General features: G+C 43.6%; 5 protein-coding genes across 7 annotated transcripts; 3 read left to right on the plus strand and 2 right to left on the minus strand.

Annotated features, from left to right (window-relative positions):
- Positions 1-105: 105 nt before the first annotated feature.
- Positions 106-4,708, minus strand: LOC132261549 (zinc finger-containing ubiquitin peptidase 1-like). 2 transcript variants are annotated; one of them, XM_059760403.1, is made up of 6 exons: positions 4,322-4,708; positions 3,908-4,200; positions 2,691-3,837; positions 2,276-2,624; positions 1,988-2,199; positions 106-1,923 (listed from the first exon to the last, which is right to left on the minus strand). In XM_059760403.1, exons 2-6 carry the CDS (start codon positions 4,165-4,167, stop codon positions 1,879-1,881), a joined length of 2,013 nt encoding a protein of 670 aa, XP_059616386.1. In that variant the 5' UTR covers positions 4,168-4,200; positions 4,322-4,708; the 3' UTR covers positions 106-1,878. The 2 variants fall into 2 exon arrangements, with proteins under 2 accessions (XP_059616386.1, XP_059616384.1); XM_059760401.1 differs by having other exon boundaries at positions 2,691-3,849.
- A 50-nt stretch (positions 4,709-4,758) lies between these two features.
- Positions 4,759-6,539, plus strand: LOC132262051 (glutaryl-CoA dehydrogenase, mitochondrial). Its single transcript, XM_059761177.1, has 3 exons — positions 4,759-4,929; positions 5,007-5,039; positions 5,260-6,539. The coding sequence occupies exons 1-3, from the start codon at positions 4,878-4,880 to the stop codon at positions 6,435-6,437; spliced, it is 1,263 nt and encodes a 420-aa protein (XP_059617160.1). The 5' UTR covers positions 4,759-4,877; the 3' UTR covers positions 6,438-6,539.
- Positions 6,540-6,597: 58 nt separating this feature from the next.
- Positions 6,598-7,499, plus strand: LOC132262056 (uncharacterized). Its single transcript, XM_059761183.1, has 2 exons — positions 6,598-6,755; positions 6,815-7,499. Exons 1-2 carry the CDS (start codon positions 6,662-6,664, stop codon positions 7,393-7,395), a joined length of 675 nt encoding a protein of 224 aa, XP_059617166.1. The 5' UTR covers positions 6,598-6,661; the 3' UTR covers positions 7,396-7,499.
- LOC132262055 (transcription factor A, mitochondrial) lies at positions 7,411-8,668 on the minus strand. Its single transcript, XM_059761181.1, has 2 exons — positions 8,499-8,668; positions 7,411-8,416 (listed from the first exon to the last, which is right to left on the minus strand). Exons 1-2 carry the CDS (start codon positions 8,558-8,560, stop codon positions 7,729-7,731), a joined length of 750 nt encoding a protein of 249 aa, XP_059617164.1. The 5' UTR covers positions 8,561-8,668; the 3' UTR covers positions 7,411-7,728.
- Positions 8,669-8,934: 266 nt separating this feature from the next.
- On the plus strand, positions 8,935-16,375 carry LOC132262050 (serine/threonine-protein phosphatase 1 regulatory subunit 10). Of its 2 annotated transcripts, XM_059761175.1 has the most exons (6): positions 8,935-9,047; positions 9,955-10,049; positions 10,137-10,234; positions 10,339-10,610; positions 10,685-12,043; positions 14,853-16,375. In XM_059761175.1, the coding sequence occupies exons 2-6, from the start codon at positions 10,047-10,049 to the stop codon at positions 16,349-16,351; spliced, it is 3,231 nt and encodes a 1,076-aa protein (XP_059617158.1). In that variant the 5' UTR covers positions 8,935-9,047; positions 9,955-10,046; the 3' UTR covers positions 16,352-16,375. The 2 variants fall into 2 exon arrangements, with proteins under 2 accessions (XP_059617158.1, XP_059617159.1); XM_059761176.1 differs by lacking the exon at positions 8,935-9,047 and having other exon boundaries at positions 9,172-10,049.
- Positions 16,376-16,421: the final 46 nt, after the last annotated feature.

The following is a 16,421-nucleotide window of genomic DNA, read 5'->3' on the forward strand; positions in this document are numbered from 1 at the left end:
GAAAGTCAATGATTTTACCGTCATGAAACACTGAAAATTGAAACCAACCTGACAAGACGACACAGCACAAAATTGGATTGGAAATCCGAGAAGGAAAATCAATAATTTAGCGGCAGATCATCACAGAAAGGTTTTTATTTTTATCTCATCAATTTTTAAACTATATAGTGTCAAATTCTCTTTTCATCGACCAAAAAAAATATACATATCTCTGCACAATTTCCATATCATTGCATTTTGTGTGATAACATTAAAAATGTTTTGTTTTATGAGACATAGAATGTTACGCGTGTGTTGAAGCATTTATTATTTCTCTTTTTAGAGAGTTTTCAAGCCATTAAAAAGTTATCGAACTGTTGTTCAACGTTACATAAATTTTCTCTGAATCGTTCTGAAATAGTCATGTGTGTCGTTTAGGCACTACGCATAGTGTTTTTAGTGAATTCGTTTAAATTACTCCAAAAGTGTGACGTTGAAATGAAGATTGCTCTATGTCCTAAATTTCCTGTTTTTCTTTTCTTTCTTTATCTATTAATACTTGGTTTAGATACGCAGCACTTGCACATGAAAAATGTCTGTGAACGTGGAAATACATATAACGTGCAATAGAATTGTTATCCTTGACTTTTTTCTTATTTGTGTACTGTAATTATCGCACAAAAGACATGATTGAAAAAATAATTATTTTTTTTATACTTTAACAACGTGTTTAAATGATTAACATATTCTTATTTGCTTTCTTTGTCAAGTGTGTGATTATTCGAAATATAATCTCAACCTTTTCATTACAAATAACATTGAATATTGTGTGTATTTCACTCATTTCCTTGTTAGATCAATTCAGAGGAACTCAATAAAATTGTATTATCTTGCATTTTTACAAATAATCATCATTAATCTTTGAACATTTCTCTTGCATTTTTTGAAATATCTCCCTTCCATCAATATATAATACATATTTTACTCTCTTTTCTTTATTAATTATTAAAATACTTTTTTCTTTTGTTTTGTTTTCAAGGTAGAGACGCTCTCTTTAAATACTATATTCTCTTCACTGTTATTTTCTCTTTAATAGGTTTAAATTGTTTTTCTTCTTTTTATACATCTCTAATATTTTCTAATATATTTTTTTTTTTCAAATTCTCTAGCAAGAAACAGCTAAAAATGTATCAGCATTGAAGGAGTAAAGTTTCTAGTAAAATCTTCAATTATCTTCCTTACATTTTATATTGAGAATGAGCACAAAAGTGGTACACTAGATATAATTTAATAAACATCTATTCTGCATAAACTAAATTTATTAACAATTTTATTGGAATTTTCCTCACATAAAATTCTGCATTAGGAGTTTCAAACATTATTTACTATATTTTCCTTCTTTTCAAATTGGAACAATCAAACATAAAATACGGAAAAGAACAAGACAGGAAATCACATTCGAGTACAATTCACTTAACAAATTGTCTTTAAAGCTTATTCATTTCACACTTCATTGATTTTATATTATGCTCTATTAATTTCTTGTAATGTTCCTCCCTTCAACCTCGAACTATAGCACTTTAATTGGACTTTGCATCTTCTTGAGATCGTAAACATGTTTTCTGCCATTGTCAATCAATGTGTACTTTTTGTATTCTAGACTTTACAATTTAACGTAATCTTGTTGAGTTCATTTAAAATGAAATGCAAGACGTTTTTAAAATCCATCCATATCCTTTGTTATATTCTAATAAGAAACTGTATTTGTTGTATTCTCAATATATCATAATATTTGAGTAATCTTTTATCCCATCTTTCGACTACTAAATAATTGAACTGCTCTCTTTTACTGGGTGTATAATTAAATAGATAATCATTGCTGTTCATTTGGAACTCAAGTCAACGATCTGGTGGTATTCGTATTGAACGCAACACTTTACTGGCCTGTAAGAAGAACCAAAGTCATGAGAACTAATGTGAATCTTGGAAGAAAGAGATATGCACTCACCTGGTACTGCTCTTTGGTTTCAATCAGGCCCATCACAGCAACTATTTGGTATCGTTGAGCCCTCATGGCGGTCGGACCCCGGCGAATCAGTCTGAGAGAGTCCTGGGAGGAGCCCAGAGCGGCCACTTCTCGAGGACCGTGACTCGGATCCAGCACAAGCAGCGTGAGACCCGAGGCTCTCTGTTCAATTCCGATGATCGTTCGTGAGTGTCCTGTAGAGAAATGCACAGAATTACCACACTTTTCTACCTTTGAGGACAATATACAATAAAATCCTGCCATGTATACCTTGGTGTTGCAGATAGAGCGGAGGCGTGTGAATGCGTGGCTCCTCGAAGTACTTGAGAACCCAGTTGAACAGTTCTGGATGTCGCCCATCTGACGATGTTGGCCGATGGAAGTCCACAATGAGGCAATTTATGCGAAGCCACGAGAGCACGGTGAAGACCTCAGTGGCGCCAATCCATTTTCTCGTATTCTGCAATTTACATCCCAAGGATTCAGAGCCTTGCACATCAAATCCCTGATTCCAGGCCGCCTCCACCATCACTTGCAACCTCGAGATGCTCGGCATTGCCGTCCGTGACGGTCCCTGATTACCCCAAGCAGAGTATAAAGCTTCATTGAACGTTGTATTCTGCAAGGGAAGAGATCAGCGTTATGATTTTGGTAGTTTGTTGGTTTAGCTATAGTAAAAAGTAACCTGAAGAAGAGACGATAGCAGCATCTGGAGATTCCTGTAGCCACATCCCCATCCCTTATCGCCATAAGACGATGCATAGTGGTCAACGGCTGAGCACACGAGTGACTTGATCACCCCGGGAGACGAGGAGGAGAGCGACAGCACTCTTGGCGCCACAGATTTTGTGCACGAAGTCCCATCGTCTATCCCATGAGACTCTGCCGCGCGCAGTCCCACTTGTCTCTCGTAGTAGTCCGCCACACTCATCTCCCCAGCGTACACTGCCCTCTGCATGGCCGCAGCTGACTGCTCACGGAAGTTCCCCTGATCATCCATGCCATACTGAGCTCGAAGCATTTCAAATTCTCGTTGCTCCCTCAACTTCTGAGCCTGCTTCTCCAGATCCGACTCAAACGACGGAGCCAGGGGTGTCTTCACAAAGTGACTATCAATGTGAACCTCCATCTCTTGTGTCTTCATGTTCTCCAGACTGATGTTGCAGATGGGACAGAGATTCTCACTGTGTCCATTCGTCACGCCTTCCGTCGAGCAAGTGCCATTGGAATCGATTTTTCCGGGCGAGAGAATGTCTCTGTGCTCAATGTTCACGTGGAGTTCGAGATCTGACACTGATTGGAAGCCACGGACACAAATTGGACATTGCAGAGAATTCTGGGTGGCTGTTTCTGAGCCACCAGACGCTAATGCGACTCCACTGTTAACCGAAGGACTCAACGGGTCGAAATGGGAGCGATTGATATGCTCCTCGAGCACTGTTGAATTTTCCGACGTGTAGGGACAGAGCGGACACTGAAGTGGGCTGACTTTCACTGTAGCCGGCGTGTGACTCTTGAGCTTGAGGCCCAGTTGGGAACGCAAAGGAGAACCCTGGCCACCGCCATTAGCCACATCCAGTCCGTTCAGTCCGCAAGCTCCATCCTCACTATCACAGTTTTTATTCTTCACGCCAGTCCCCTTCGGCATGGCTCCATTGCGATTGTTATTCGTGCCGTTCTGCTGGAGTGGCGGTTTCGTGACCACAGGCCCATTTGACCAGCGAATGCTACCTCCTGATGACGTCCCAGTGCCTCCATTCGTCTGCAGCTCCGCTGTTATTGACGGCGAGAGCCCACGACACTCAGACATGGAGTCGGAATCACCGTCAACACTGAAAAATGAACTGTAGCAGCAATTTCTGGTCATTCTCAGAAAGCTTCAGTGAATTCTATCACCCTCACCTGGGACTCTGGTCATCGATGAAGCTCATGAGCTCATTCTCGGGCGTCAGGTAGTCCAAATGCGCCTGATTCACGTGCAAGAGAAGCTCTGCGGCTGCAACACCGGTCAGTCCACAGAATGGACATTGTGCACTGCCCTCCACATGACACGTCCTCGTGTGCTCTCGCATCACATCGTCTGAAAGTCCGGACATGCCGCAGATCTCGCACGAGTGCTCCTGCATCGGATACGCTCCACGAGCACCTTCTTTGTCGGTCATTCTGGCCGCCTTTCGCTCCGGAGTATCCTTGATCTGTATGCGGAAGAAGGGAAAAGCATACAGTCAGCAGAAAGTGAATCGTCAGAAGAAAATCATGGCAGGAATTGAGAAGATCTGCGGAAAAGGGACGTCAAGGACCTGATTTCACACTCACCCACAAACCACTCTGAGTCCTTCTTCTCCACACAAGCTCGCAACCTCCAGCTTCATCAATTCCTTCTATCCGTTTTCCATGTTACAACGTTGCACCCACACGACTTAATATGTAGGGATTTTGCGGATTCAATCACTTTCCTTGATAATCGATAAACTTCCTTTTCCACCAATGCTTTTTTCCCTTGGAAATCCCACCAACTAAATACACTCTTTACTCATTTCATCTGCACACTGCGCCGAGGAGACACTACAAACTCTGCAATTTCCCACTGTTCTACTGTGACAAAACCCAGAAAAAGTTGAGTTTTGTGGAGATTTTCACTTTTCATTCAAGCACACACATTTTTTCTCTCCTCTTCTTCCTTTTCTTCTGCTCCAGCTGGCCAAGAGTGACAGCGCGCCGTGAAGTTGGCAGCACTTGCATTTTCTCGCAGTTTGTGTGTGCTCTGCAAGCCAGCTGCAAGGGTTTTCCGACTACCTTCTTTTTATCGTGTTTTCTCCCGCTATTATTCCTTAATCTCCTCTGTTTCTGCATTTTCTCAACACATTCAGTCATGGTCTTCCTCAGAAGTATCAGTTCAGTGGTTTCCCGAAATTTCCTCAGAGGTAATTTTCCACTTAAACATTCTGCCTCCCAATGTTGATATATTTCCTATTTCCATGTGGATTTTCCGGTCAAAAAGGCTTCTCATCAACTGGAAGTGCTGGATGCAAAGGTAGATGACTCCCATTACTTAATATTTACATGTGAAAAACTATAATTTGCATGGTATGTTGTACGTCGTATTTTCTCGCAAAGTGTGGCGTACTGATAAGATAAGAGTGAGAGGTGTGGGGAGGCGCTCAATGATCACTTGAATTACTGTTGCTATTCAAGGAGATCACGCTGATTTAGAGACCATCAAGTCACAGATTTAAAATGCTTAATTCTTTCAGCCGCCTTCTCTTGGGAAGATCCGCTGAATCTTGAGTCCCAGCTCACTGAGGATGAGATTGCGGTGCGAGATTCCTTCAGGACATATTGCCAGGAGAGCCTGATGCCGAGAATAGTGGAAGCGAACCGCCATGAGGTGTTCCACAGGGAAATAATGGAGGAGATTGGGAAGCTAGGCGCTTTGGGCTGTACCATTAAGGGCTACGGATGCGCCGGAGTGTCCAATGTGGCCTACGGTCTGCTGGCCAGAGAGATTGAGCGTGTGGACTCTGCCTACAGGTCTGCCCTCAGTGTCCAGAGCTCGCTAGTGATGGGGGCTATTTATGATTACGGAACAGATCTGCAGAAAGAGAAGTACCTGCCACGGCTGTCTCGCGGAGAAATCATTGGCGCTTTTGGCCTCACTGAACCCAACCATGGCAGCGATCCTGGGAGTTTGGAGACCCGGGCAAAGTTCGACAGCGCTTCGAAGACCTTCACACTCTCCGGGAGCAAAACGTGGATAACAAACTCCCCAATCTCTGATGTGTTCATTGTATGGGCAAAGTGTGATGATGGGAAGATTCGAGGGTTCATCGTTGATCGTGAACAGAGTGCCAAAGGTCTGGATACGCCAAAGATTGAGGGGAAATTCTCACTGCGTGCCTCCACAACTGGCATGATCCTCATGGATGACGTGCGCGTGCCTGAGGAGAATCTCCTGCCCAAAGTGGAAGGATTGAAGGGGCCTTTTGGGTGTCTGAACAACGCCAGATATGGCATCGCTTGGGGCGCTCTTGGGGCTGCTGAGGCGTGCTTCCACATCGCCAGACAATATACTCTCGATCGCAAGCAATTTAGTCGTCCGCTGGCCGCCAATCAGATCATCCAACTCAAGTTAGCCAATATGATGACGGACATCACTCTGGGACTGCACGCTTGTCTGCAAGTGGGTCGCCTCAAGGATGAGAAGAAGCACACTCCTGAAATGATCTCGCTCATCAAGAGGAACAACGCTGGAAAGGCACTGGAAATCGCACGAGTGGCCAGAGATTGTCTCGGTGGGAATGGCATTGCTGATGAATACCATGTCATCAGGCACGCAATGAATCTTGAGGCGGTCAACACGTACGAGGGAACTCATGATATTCACGCCCTGATCCTGGGAAGAGTCATCACAGGCATTCCTGCATTCTCATAGAAGCGCCCCGATTTCCTGACGAGGGAGAAAATTCCCCAACATAGGCATTTGTAGAGAGATTTTTTTGATAAAGTTGCGCCATTCTGCTATTTTCTGTTACTCCGATTGCATTTCAATTTGTCCGTCGCGCAATTCGCTCGCGATGTTGCGTGAAACATGATGACGTTGAATGGCTTTGTGTGATTGTCAGTGCATATGTGAAAATCTCAGGGAAAATCGTGAAAATGGATTTGGCAGCTATACGGGAGGCTCGCCGAAAGAAAATTCTGGAAAATAGTGCAAACAGACTGGGAAAGATCACCGGAAGACCACCACAAGGTAGGGAATCGCTGATTAGCAGCACTTCCTCTGTTTTCATATGTTGTTTTGTTCTGCAGAAAACAGTCCTCCGCAACGTGCGGTTCCACAAGTCAATGGAGAAATTTACCCAGATCCCGAACTTGAGCCCACTGAGGAGTTCATGCCCAGATTTTTCGGTGCCAATGCACAGAATGAGGATATTTTGCACCTGCTCAACTCCACACGACCGGGCGCAAATGCAAATCCGCCAGGAAAGAGGTGGTCTGAGCCTCCGCAGAATTTCTTGAGTCGAATCCTCGGTACAAAAGTTCACATCGCATTTATCGGAATATTTGTGTACATGTTGTTTTCCACTGGCAATGAACACATCGTGGCCGGAAACGTCTTCCTGCCACTCATACTGTGGGAACTTGCAGACTTCCTGGTTATGAAGAACTACCAAAGTCGCAGCAGTGTTTCCTCTATAGTCTTCATCATCAGTTGCATACCAACGCTGACCAGCACTGTGTGGATTTTCGAGAAGGTGTACAAAGTCCTCCAGGATGTGTCGATCTTCACCAGCTTCTTTGTGATGAGCCACTTATTCTGGCATAAATTCATCCTCGGGTCGGATCTGGTGAGCCTCCTGGACTATCCGCCACCATTCGAGCGACTATGACGAGGACTATGACACTTTATGTATTTAATCGCTTTTTAATTCAAACTGTTTCGTCTTAAACATACTAAAGAATTAGAGGGATGTCGGGAAGTGGTTGCAAAATAGAGGCACTCAATGATTTCCTCCTGACTTGCCCAATTTAAAGATGGACCTGAGCGAGCTGATTAGTTTCCCCTTCCTCTCAACATTGGTATCTTCTATTCCTGGCTTATGGCGATTGTGGTCTTGTCCAGTGTTACTATCCTGTTCACTCGTGCCCCCAAGCAAATCTCTTTTGTCCTCTGATCTCGTGTTAACCAACTGCTCTTGATTTGATTGAGGACACCAAAATTCCTATGGCTTGGCGGTACGTTTCCGGGAAGACTTTGGCGGAGGAATATCCAGCAGGGCCTCCTGGCGCACCACATCCACGTGACCCAGCTTCACCATATTCTTCTCCCACTTGATTAATTCTTCGCGATACTTTTGCATCTCATCGTGACTGCTCTGAATATAAGTGTCTCTTTGCTTCTCAGATAAGGCAATCCACTTGGCGGAATTGCTCGACAGCCACTCCTGGTAAGATCCAGGCGTATGTGGATTCTTCGCCTTTTGCTCATTTAGGAACTTCAGGAACGGTGACTGAGGCTTCTTAGGTTTTCCGAGATCTTTAATTTTCTTCCTGTATGCCCTTTTCTCCTTTGCTTCCGCCATTGTTTCCTTCATCAACTGGATGTTTTCTCTCTGCTCTTCCGTCAATTTGGACTCGTACTGAGCTCTCTTCTGCAAGTACAGCGCCTGATCTCGCTTATAATCCTCCTCGTACTTTTTCTTACTGGCCTCATCCACGGCTTTCCACTGCCGAGCGATGTTCTGTACAAGTTCGTTCACTGACCAATTCTTATTCTCTGCCAACATTTTTGGTCGTATCTCCATCATGTAACGAAAATACGGGGTCAGAGGCTTCTTTGGCTTCCGTGGCAGGCCCACTCGCTCCTCCACGGTTTTCGTGGTAATCGTATTCTGAGCCAGAGCCACAGTGCTGGAAAATGAAAAGACTTTTACATAACCTCTTCTTTATATAAATAATCTTTTCTCAAGAGATAACGAGGTTTCTCATTAACCTTTTAGTAGAGAGCAATCCCCGGAGAGGATTGATCACGCTGACCGCTCGTTGGAAGAACATCTGGTCGCTGTTGTGACAGATTTTACGCAAAATAATTTTAGTCAAACCAAGTCAAACAATAGCAAAACACCGACGCGTTCTTCTCCGCCTTAAGGTCACTAGGGTGGTCAGATAGGGTGAAATATGTGAAACATTGGATTAATGTTTCGTTAATGTTTCAAGCATTCTTCTCGGTTCTTTTATGAAAATTATTATTTGGCTGTTTGCAAAACTGAACTCAAATTACAAAATAGATTGCTAAAAAACGTTTGTAAGTGCAAATTTTATTATAAGAAAAGACACGCAAAATCTGTCTTTTGCAAAATATTCCATGCTTTTATCAATATTTCAGTGAGAATCATAAAATTTAAAATTTCATGAAACTATGATTGTCTTATTTCGCCATTCCTCGAGTTTCTTCTGGTGAGTTTGGGTGCAAAAGTGTGTAAGCTCTGACCATCGATGGAAAAATTGGATTAAATGGAGACATTTTGTGCACGAAATAGCTGTAATTAGCTTTCTTGGATCAACTAGGTGAAATTCACACCCAAACTACGTCTGGTGGACGGCAGAATTGCTTGGAAAAGAGCAAAATAAGCCAACACGAGGTCACAGGCAGTGCCGCCATTTTTGTCTCTCTGCGCTTGAAAGGCGTTCATTGCGAAAAGTAATAAAAAAAAACACCTTTTCCTCTACGTAGAACGCAAAAGGGATATGCTGAGAAGTCTCGCGGAATGTTGTTAGATTTTTCATCAAAATACATCCGGGCGGAAAGGTATGCTGAAAAGTGAAATATTGCTAATAGAACAAATTGTGAGTGCAATTCCACCCCTAAATACACCTCTGTTTGCCATCAATGCGCCAACAGCGCCTCTAGCGGAATTAAAGGGCACAAGAATTTTCACTTTTCAGTACGCCATTTGCCACGGAAGACAACACATCGAGAAATATTTATTCCCCTAATTTTACAAATGTTTTAATTCACTTTGAGCGATTCTCTGACTAGGAGAGGACAGTATTCACTAGCGGAAAGAGGCTAAAGGAGAGATTGTTGGAGAAAATATAATTTTACGCTGATTGGGGCGCTGAGACTCCGCTGACGAGAGAGAGAAAGCGTTACGTAATTCCACGAAGGCACATTTCTGGGCCCACGTTTCGGGGAATTTTCTGGTATATTTGATTAGATCCGGACTAGATAAAGAATAAGAAGGAAGTCTTGTGAGTCCTCGTTGAATTCTGTGATAAAGTAGAGAGACAAAGGAAAGCGTTTTCTGAACGTTTTAGAGACATTTGCGCGTTCAGGGCGCTGCGTTGTGACCATAGTTAGTGTAAAGTGAATTTCACCTACAAATTGAGGGCGAAAGAGCTAAATTCTAAGGCTACGCCCTAATTGCGTTTCACTTCCTCCGTCGCAGAAAAGCGGTGACGTAGGCATTCCATGGCAGCCATCTTGTGAGGCAGACACGCATTCAGGGTGGATTTCGCAGTGACGCATCGGGAGAGCATTATGGTGAGTTTTCAGTCTATCTCTCGCTTTGAAGCTTGATTTCATGGGATTTTCGGGATGTTTTCTAAGAAATTTGGGGATCTTTTGCAGCCTCGAATCGATCCACTGCAATTGCTGACGTGCTTGGGCGTCCTCTTGGCCCCAAATGGTGGAATTCGCAGCGCTCAAGAAGTGAGACGTCTAGCTGGGTGAGTACACAATATCTTCTCTCTCGCTCTCGCATGAAAATCCCCTCCACACATAGTTGGAAACGTTTTAAATGTCTAATAAACTTTCCGTTTCCCTCTGACAGTCTGATGGCGAAATTCAGCAATAGGCTTGTTTCCAAGTGCATCTACATTCAGATACTGAAGTGCACAGACACAGAGCTTCTGGGGCAGTTTATGGGCACCGGGGGCTGGACACTGACGCACATGTGGCTCCAGGATGGCATTTTGACGAAGAATTATCCACTGGTGCAGGAGATTCTGGAACTTTTGCTTCTCTGTCCTGTGGATGTGGACCGGCTGAAGAGCAACTCAGCACCGAAGCTGGTGAAGCAGCTCTCCAAGGAGTCTCATGAAGGTAAGAAGAAGAAACATTGCGTAACATAAAAGCCATTTTTCTTAATGTGTTTTTTTTCCTTTCGTTCTTTCCAGGTGTGAGAATTCTGGCTTCTAAACTCGTGGAGCAGTGGCTGAAGATTGTTAAAGGCGAAGCAGTTGGCAACACTCCGAGTGTTCCTCAAATGAACTTCACTGGAAATGACGCAGCTGATGTAACAGATGTTTCAAATGGGGTTATTAGTCAGAAGACGACGGAATTGTACAGGAACTCTGTGGATGAAATGAAGGGTCAGAATGTGTTTGAATCGCAGGAGGCGCAAGTTGAGGACGTATTGAGTGAAAAGGACATAATCGGGAGTGTTGATTTAAATGGAGAAAATGGGTCTCTCGACGGTGAGTCGCAGAGTAATGTTGATAGTGGCAAAAAGACAAAAGTGTACAGTCACAAGAATAATTCGCTCGTGTATAAAATCACTGTGAAGGATGGCAAGCAAGTGTTGGCGAAAGTGGAGACACCGGCGAGAGCAACATCGCCACCCAAAGAGAAGGATAAGGAGAATCAGCGTGTGCAGGACAAAGAGAAGGACAAGTTGAAGAGTAAGCGTGATGATCGTGATAAGAGTAAATCGAAGGACAAGAAGAGTGATAAAGAGAGGGAGAAGCAACGGGAGAAGGACAAGAAGTCAAGTCACAGATCATCTTCGTCTTCAGGGAAATCGTCATCGTCATCATCAAGTCATAAGAGTTCATCGAGTTCCAGTAGTGGAAAGAGTTCTAGTCGTGATAAGGATAGAGACCGGTCAAAATCATCGTCGTCATCGTCAAAATCGAGCAGCAGTCGAGAGAAGGACAAAGATCGCCATCGTGAGCGCTCTGACAAGGAGAAAGTCAGTCAAGCGGAGAAGGACAAGGACACACTGGCGAAAATCATGGGTACTGGACACCTGGAGAAGCTCGGGAAGATTCCCAAGAAGACCAAAAATGAGGGCGACAGCAGCTCATCAACCAAAGATGCGAGTAAAGAGTCCAAATCGACAGCTCCAGCGCCGCCGCCCGCGAAGAAGGCCAGCATATCGATTGAGCAGCGCAAAGATGGAGAGAATCGACCAAATACTGTTAAGAAATTCAATTCGCAGTTCCGCAGTCATGGGCTGGAGGAGGCCCCACCGCCGCCGGCATCGCGACGGAATCCAAAGAAGCCTGATTCGACAGCGAAGCCGCTGGGTAGTCAGGGCGCCAACCCGGCGATGAGCACCAAATCGACTAGTGAGTCTGGGCTAAGTGGGATTCCGGAGAAGAAACTGAAGCTCGATGTGGCAGTGGCGAGTGCGAATTCTTCATCTTCGTCTGCTACTGCTGTTGCGGGGGAGAAGGCGACTCCTGAGAAAACAGATAAGCCACAATCGCCAGAGAAGGTGTCAATAAAAGCACCTCCAGCGCCGAGACCTAAGCGTAAGTATAGAGAATTGTTAGGCTTTGCTAATGGTTTTTCTTGTTTGGAGGTGTATTTTCAGATGAATTTCACATTCCACATACAGTGACTCTGAATTCAATGAGGACAGATGAAGCTCTGAACCTTTCGCTGTGCTGACAAATTCCGCGTTGAGTTTGAGGTCTGATTTTTTTATTCATATACCTTAATAACCATTCAGAATTCAATGTCTAAAGTTGAGTTGTGAACTTCTGATGAAACCTAAGGGAGAACATTGCGAATTAATTCATAAAAAAAATTGACTTTTGATGCAGCAAAAACGTAAACATCCTGCATAGAGGCAGCTTAGTTTTCAGGTTTAGAAAATATATTTAACGTTTTTGTTATTCACGTATGTGAAATTATGGTTGAGACAATTTGATTGCCTTATGGCTTTGAGAGATTGTAAATTCACATGAATGACAATTTCAATGTGAAAAAATGAACCAGAGATGTTTTGAATCTCGTTTGTAAAGTTATGAAACTGAACGAGCTTAGTTAATCTTTCAGTTTGAATCAAAGTTTTAGGCTCGTTGAGAAATCAATGACTAAAGTTGAAGGTGTTTAACTTAGTATGGTAATTAGTGGTATAAAAAATCAACCAACGTGTCTTCGAGGCGCAGCGATATGTCTTCAAGTTTCACGTCTTCTCATTTACTTCCCAGTTACTGTATTTGATTAACATCAACAGCCAGTTCGGATGGATGGAGAGAGAGAGAGAGGGATTGAGAGACAACCAGCAAAAAAGTAAGAGAATACCAATTTTTCACTGTATGGCAATTTGCAAAGATAGGTCAGGTTCACACGTCAGGGAACTTCAATGGAGTTGTGGATGGATTCCTGAGAGGTTCTGGCCAGAAACATCCGATGTGTCGTCATGGGTTTCGTATGAATTTTATCTTATTTTCTCGCTTTCTTACCCACAATTCTGAAAAGAAGAAGTAATAATATAGACAATTTCTCTCTGATAAGCAAAAGAAAAAAACAGCAAGTCTGAAATATTTTTATGAGAGAATAAAAAAGATCAAATAAAGACGCTCTCCATTCCGCGAAATCCAACGTGGATTGGAGAGGAGGAAAAAAAGACACACTTGACTCTAATCAAGAGCCACAATATCACGAAGAGCGCACACACAATTCAAGAGCACTCTTAATAGTTTTTCCCGGATTTATTGGCAGAAAATCGAAGAAGAGGTGATAATTTGTGCGATGACAACGTGAGAGAATGCGTGAAAAGAGCTTGGACGGTGTGTTCTATGCTGTTGTGGCTCTTGAAAGTGTCTCTCTTTAATTGTATACTTTCTCTGCACATGGAAGGGATGTGATTCTTGGTCTCTGCTGATGGCCCACATTCAAGAAAATCGCCATTTGTTGTTTCCTTCTCTTGTGTTTATTTGTCTTTTGGGTTTCGATGGAAATATTCTGTGATATCTTAGATTATGATTTATAAAAAAATATATCGATGAGCTTTATTTATCAAAAATGACTTGAGCACTGATATCCGATCTTGATGATTAAAAAATGCAATCATGCAAATATACCTGAATGATAACAATTTCGTAGATTATTTGAGTGTGATCGATTCGATTTGATGTGTTATCATCGAGCTATTGAACTTGAACTGAGGAAGCGACTCGTCACATATTGACTTATAATTGATGTGTGTTCAAATCGATTTCCACCTGTTGAATGTCGTAATCGATATAATGAAGGTTTAGAGATTCTAATAATGACTATTTGATATTTAGCAGAATATTTCCACTCAACCATTATTGTAATGGGTTTTATGCGCACTGAGAGAAAAAGCGACTGTGTTGAATTGTCATCAGGCCCAAAATAAGATTTTTGTTGCTCACACAAATTAATTTTAATGTCAGAAATTACTACAATTTTGCATCTTGATTTAACATTTTCTGGATATTCTTTTTATTCACGTATTAATTTTCCCACGAAATTTATTTTGAAGGACTCTGAAATATGAGAATATACAAAAAAAAATTTACGAAATTATTAGTATTTCTGAAATTTGAAAATAGATCAAATATTTTCATTCCCTGATGATCATAGTAAAAACACAGCATACGTTTATTTTTATTATGAGGAAAGTTTTATTTGAATCCAAAGTAAAAAGTGAAATGATTGCTTTTGATTTTAATGTCTTTTGAGTCTAAATAAACTTTTACAAATTATTGTTTAAAACACTTTCTCTCAGTGCGACAAGAACTTTCGGGGAAATGCCTGTTTTTTCTGTTTTCGTTGTGGTATTTTTATACTTATTCTGTGAAAATATTTGATAAAATAATTTATCTTTTCATTTTCAAGTCATATTGAAAGGATTTTTAGAGGAGTCAATTAATCTTTCAATCCACTTTTCGACTGCAAAAGTAAAAGCGGGGAGAATGGTGATAAATATTGAGCAACAGTGTGTTTATCGCGTATTTTTATTGTCGTATCTTATAGATAGTTAAAAGTCTGCCATTAAAATGCTTTACGAGTCGCACGATTTGCTGTCGTCTCGTAATTTAAGGAATGCTAATTGCTGGAATGTGTTTTACCTGACGGTTCTGCCCTTTTCTTGGCGATCTGGCGTCATGAAAATCTCAAGGACTGACTAAAAATACGCTTTGTGGGCGTTTATCTGGGACTCATAGCGATACTTTTGTGTATTTTCAGGGATGAATTTCTCACTCTCTCTCTCTCTTTCTCTTCGTCGGCTGAGTGATGTGAATTTTATAACAGAAAAAATAGTCGGAATGATCACTCTAATGTATGTTTTTTTTATCTCTGCAGAATCGATGTTGGTTGAGACGGACGTCTTCATGGATGCTCTATGTTCAACGGCATCGACAAACAGGAAAGATTTGAAAAAGAGAAAGCGACGATCAAGCAGTTCAAAGGACGGCGCCTCGTCCAATTCATCTCCGCCTGAGAGTCCGACGGTGTCTTCGAATCCAAAGGTTGCCCCACTGAAATTCTACCAGGACACACTGGAGGTCAGTGAGGAGGCGGACAAGGAAGATGAGAAGAGTGAGAAGACTGAGGAGGAGAATGGTCGCTCTGCGGTCGATCCGGAGGCTGATGATGATGATGTGATAAAGAATAAAAGATTGAAAAGTGATAAAGCAAATTCCCTGGACCAAGACGACAGTGTCGAAGGGAAGAAGAAAGCATCCAGGAGTGATAAGGAGGAGAATGATGCCAAGGAAGCGACTAACGTCAGCGAGGAGGAGGTGAAGCCAAAGCCTCCCGGTCCGGGTTGCGGACCAGATGGACCGCCGGGTGTGCTGGTGATACATCGGCGCAAGGGCCCGAAGAAGTCTGTCAAGTGGAAGCCACAGGAGGAACTGGAGCAGATCCAGTACTTTGAGTTGGACGAGACGGAGCGCGTGAATGTGACCAAGACATTCACGGACATGAAGCAGATGGAGCGATATGGGGAGCGCGAGGCCTTCCTGATGGCGCGCAAGCTATCGGCGGATGATGTGATGATGGAGCAGACACCGTACAGACCACTGGTCATTGTTGACGACGTGCCACCGCATCCGATGGGGGCGCAGAGCAAGGAGAAGAAGATCCAGATGGAGAGGGAACAGACTGTGCTCAAAGCGCTGTACTTCAACCGCATGATGATTCCTGACTCCCCAGCTGAGCCTGACATGGAGCAGTACAAGATTACGGATCCGGCCATTATTCCGCTCGATGATGGCAATCCGGAGAATGAGAATGACTTCACCAACACACCGTGGCCAGATCCGAAGGACACTCCGCCACATGTAAGCGGAGGACTACAGGCTGACCAAGCGTTCAATCAGTTCAACATGATGACCGGAGGGCCGCAAGCGATGCCGCCGAACCCGTGGCAAATGGGGGCGCCACCGTTTGCCCAGTTCAACATGGCACAGTTTGCGCCGCAGTCAATGGACCAGGGTAATCCGATGGCCTTCCCGCCACCGGATGAGATGAACGTGCCTGCAATGAACATGGGACCGTTCCCCGGAGCGCCGAATCCCAATTTTATGCCCGGTCCGGGCGTGCCGTTTAACGGCTTTCCTGGCGACATGGGCGGTCAGATGATGGGCATGAACATGCCCAGGGGACCGCCGCCCAACATGCCACCAGGGGCACCGTGGTTCCGGCCCAACGCGCCGCCAAATTGGCGCCCACCGCCGCCGAACCGCAACAATTGGGTGCATGGCAACAGCAGGGGAATCTGCAAGCTGTACAAGAAGGGCTTCTGCAAGAAGGGCGACAAGTGCAATTTCCTCCACACAGGCGGAAATCGACGGTGAGACGACGAGTGGCCCAAAGCGGAAGAGTCAAGACAGGAAGAGCCCCAGGACCAATAATCCTTAGAGAGAG

The sequence above is a fragment of the Phlebotomus argentipes genome, unplaced genomic scaffold (assembly GCF_947086385.1).
Source record: "Phlebotomus argentipes unplaced genomic scaffold, Phlebotomus argentipes genome assembly contig_15, whole genome shotgun sequence".
NCBI lineage: Eukaryota > Metazoa > Arthropoda > Insecta > Diptera > Psychodidae > Phlebotomus > Phlebotomus argentipes.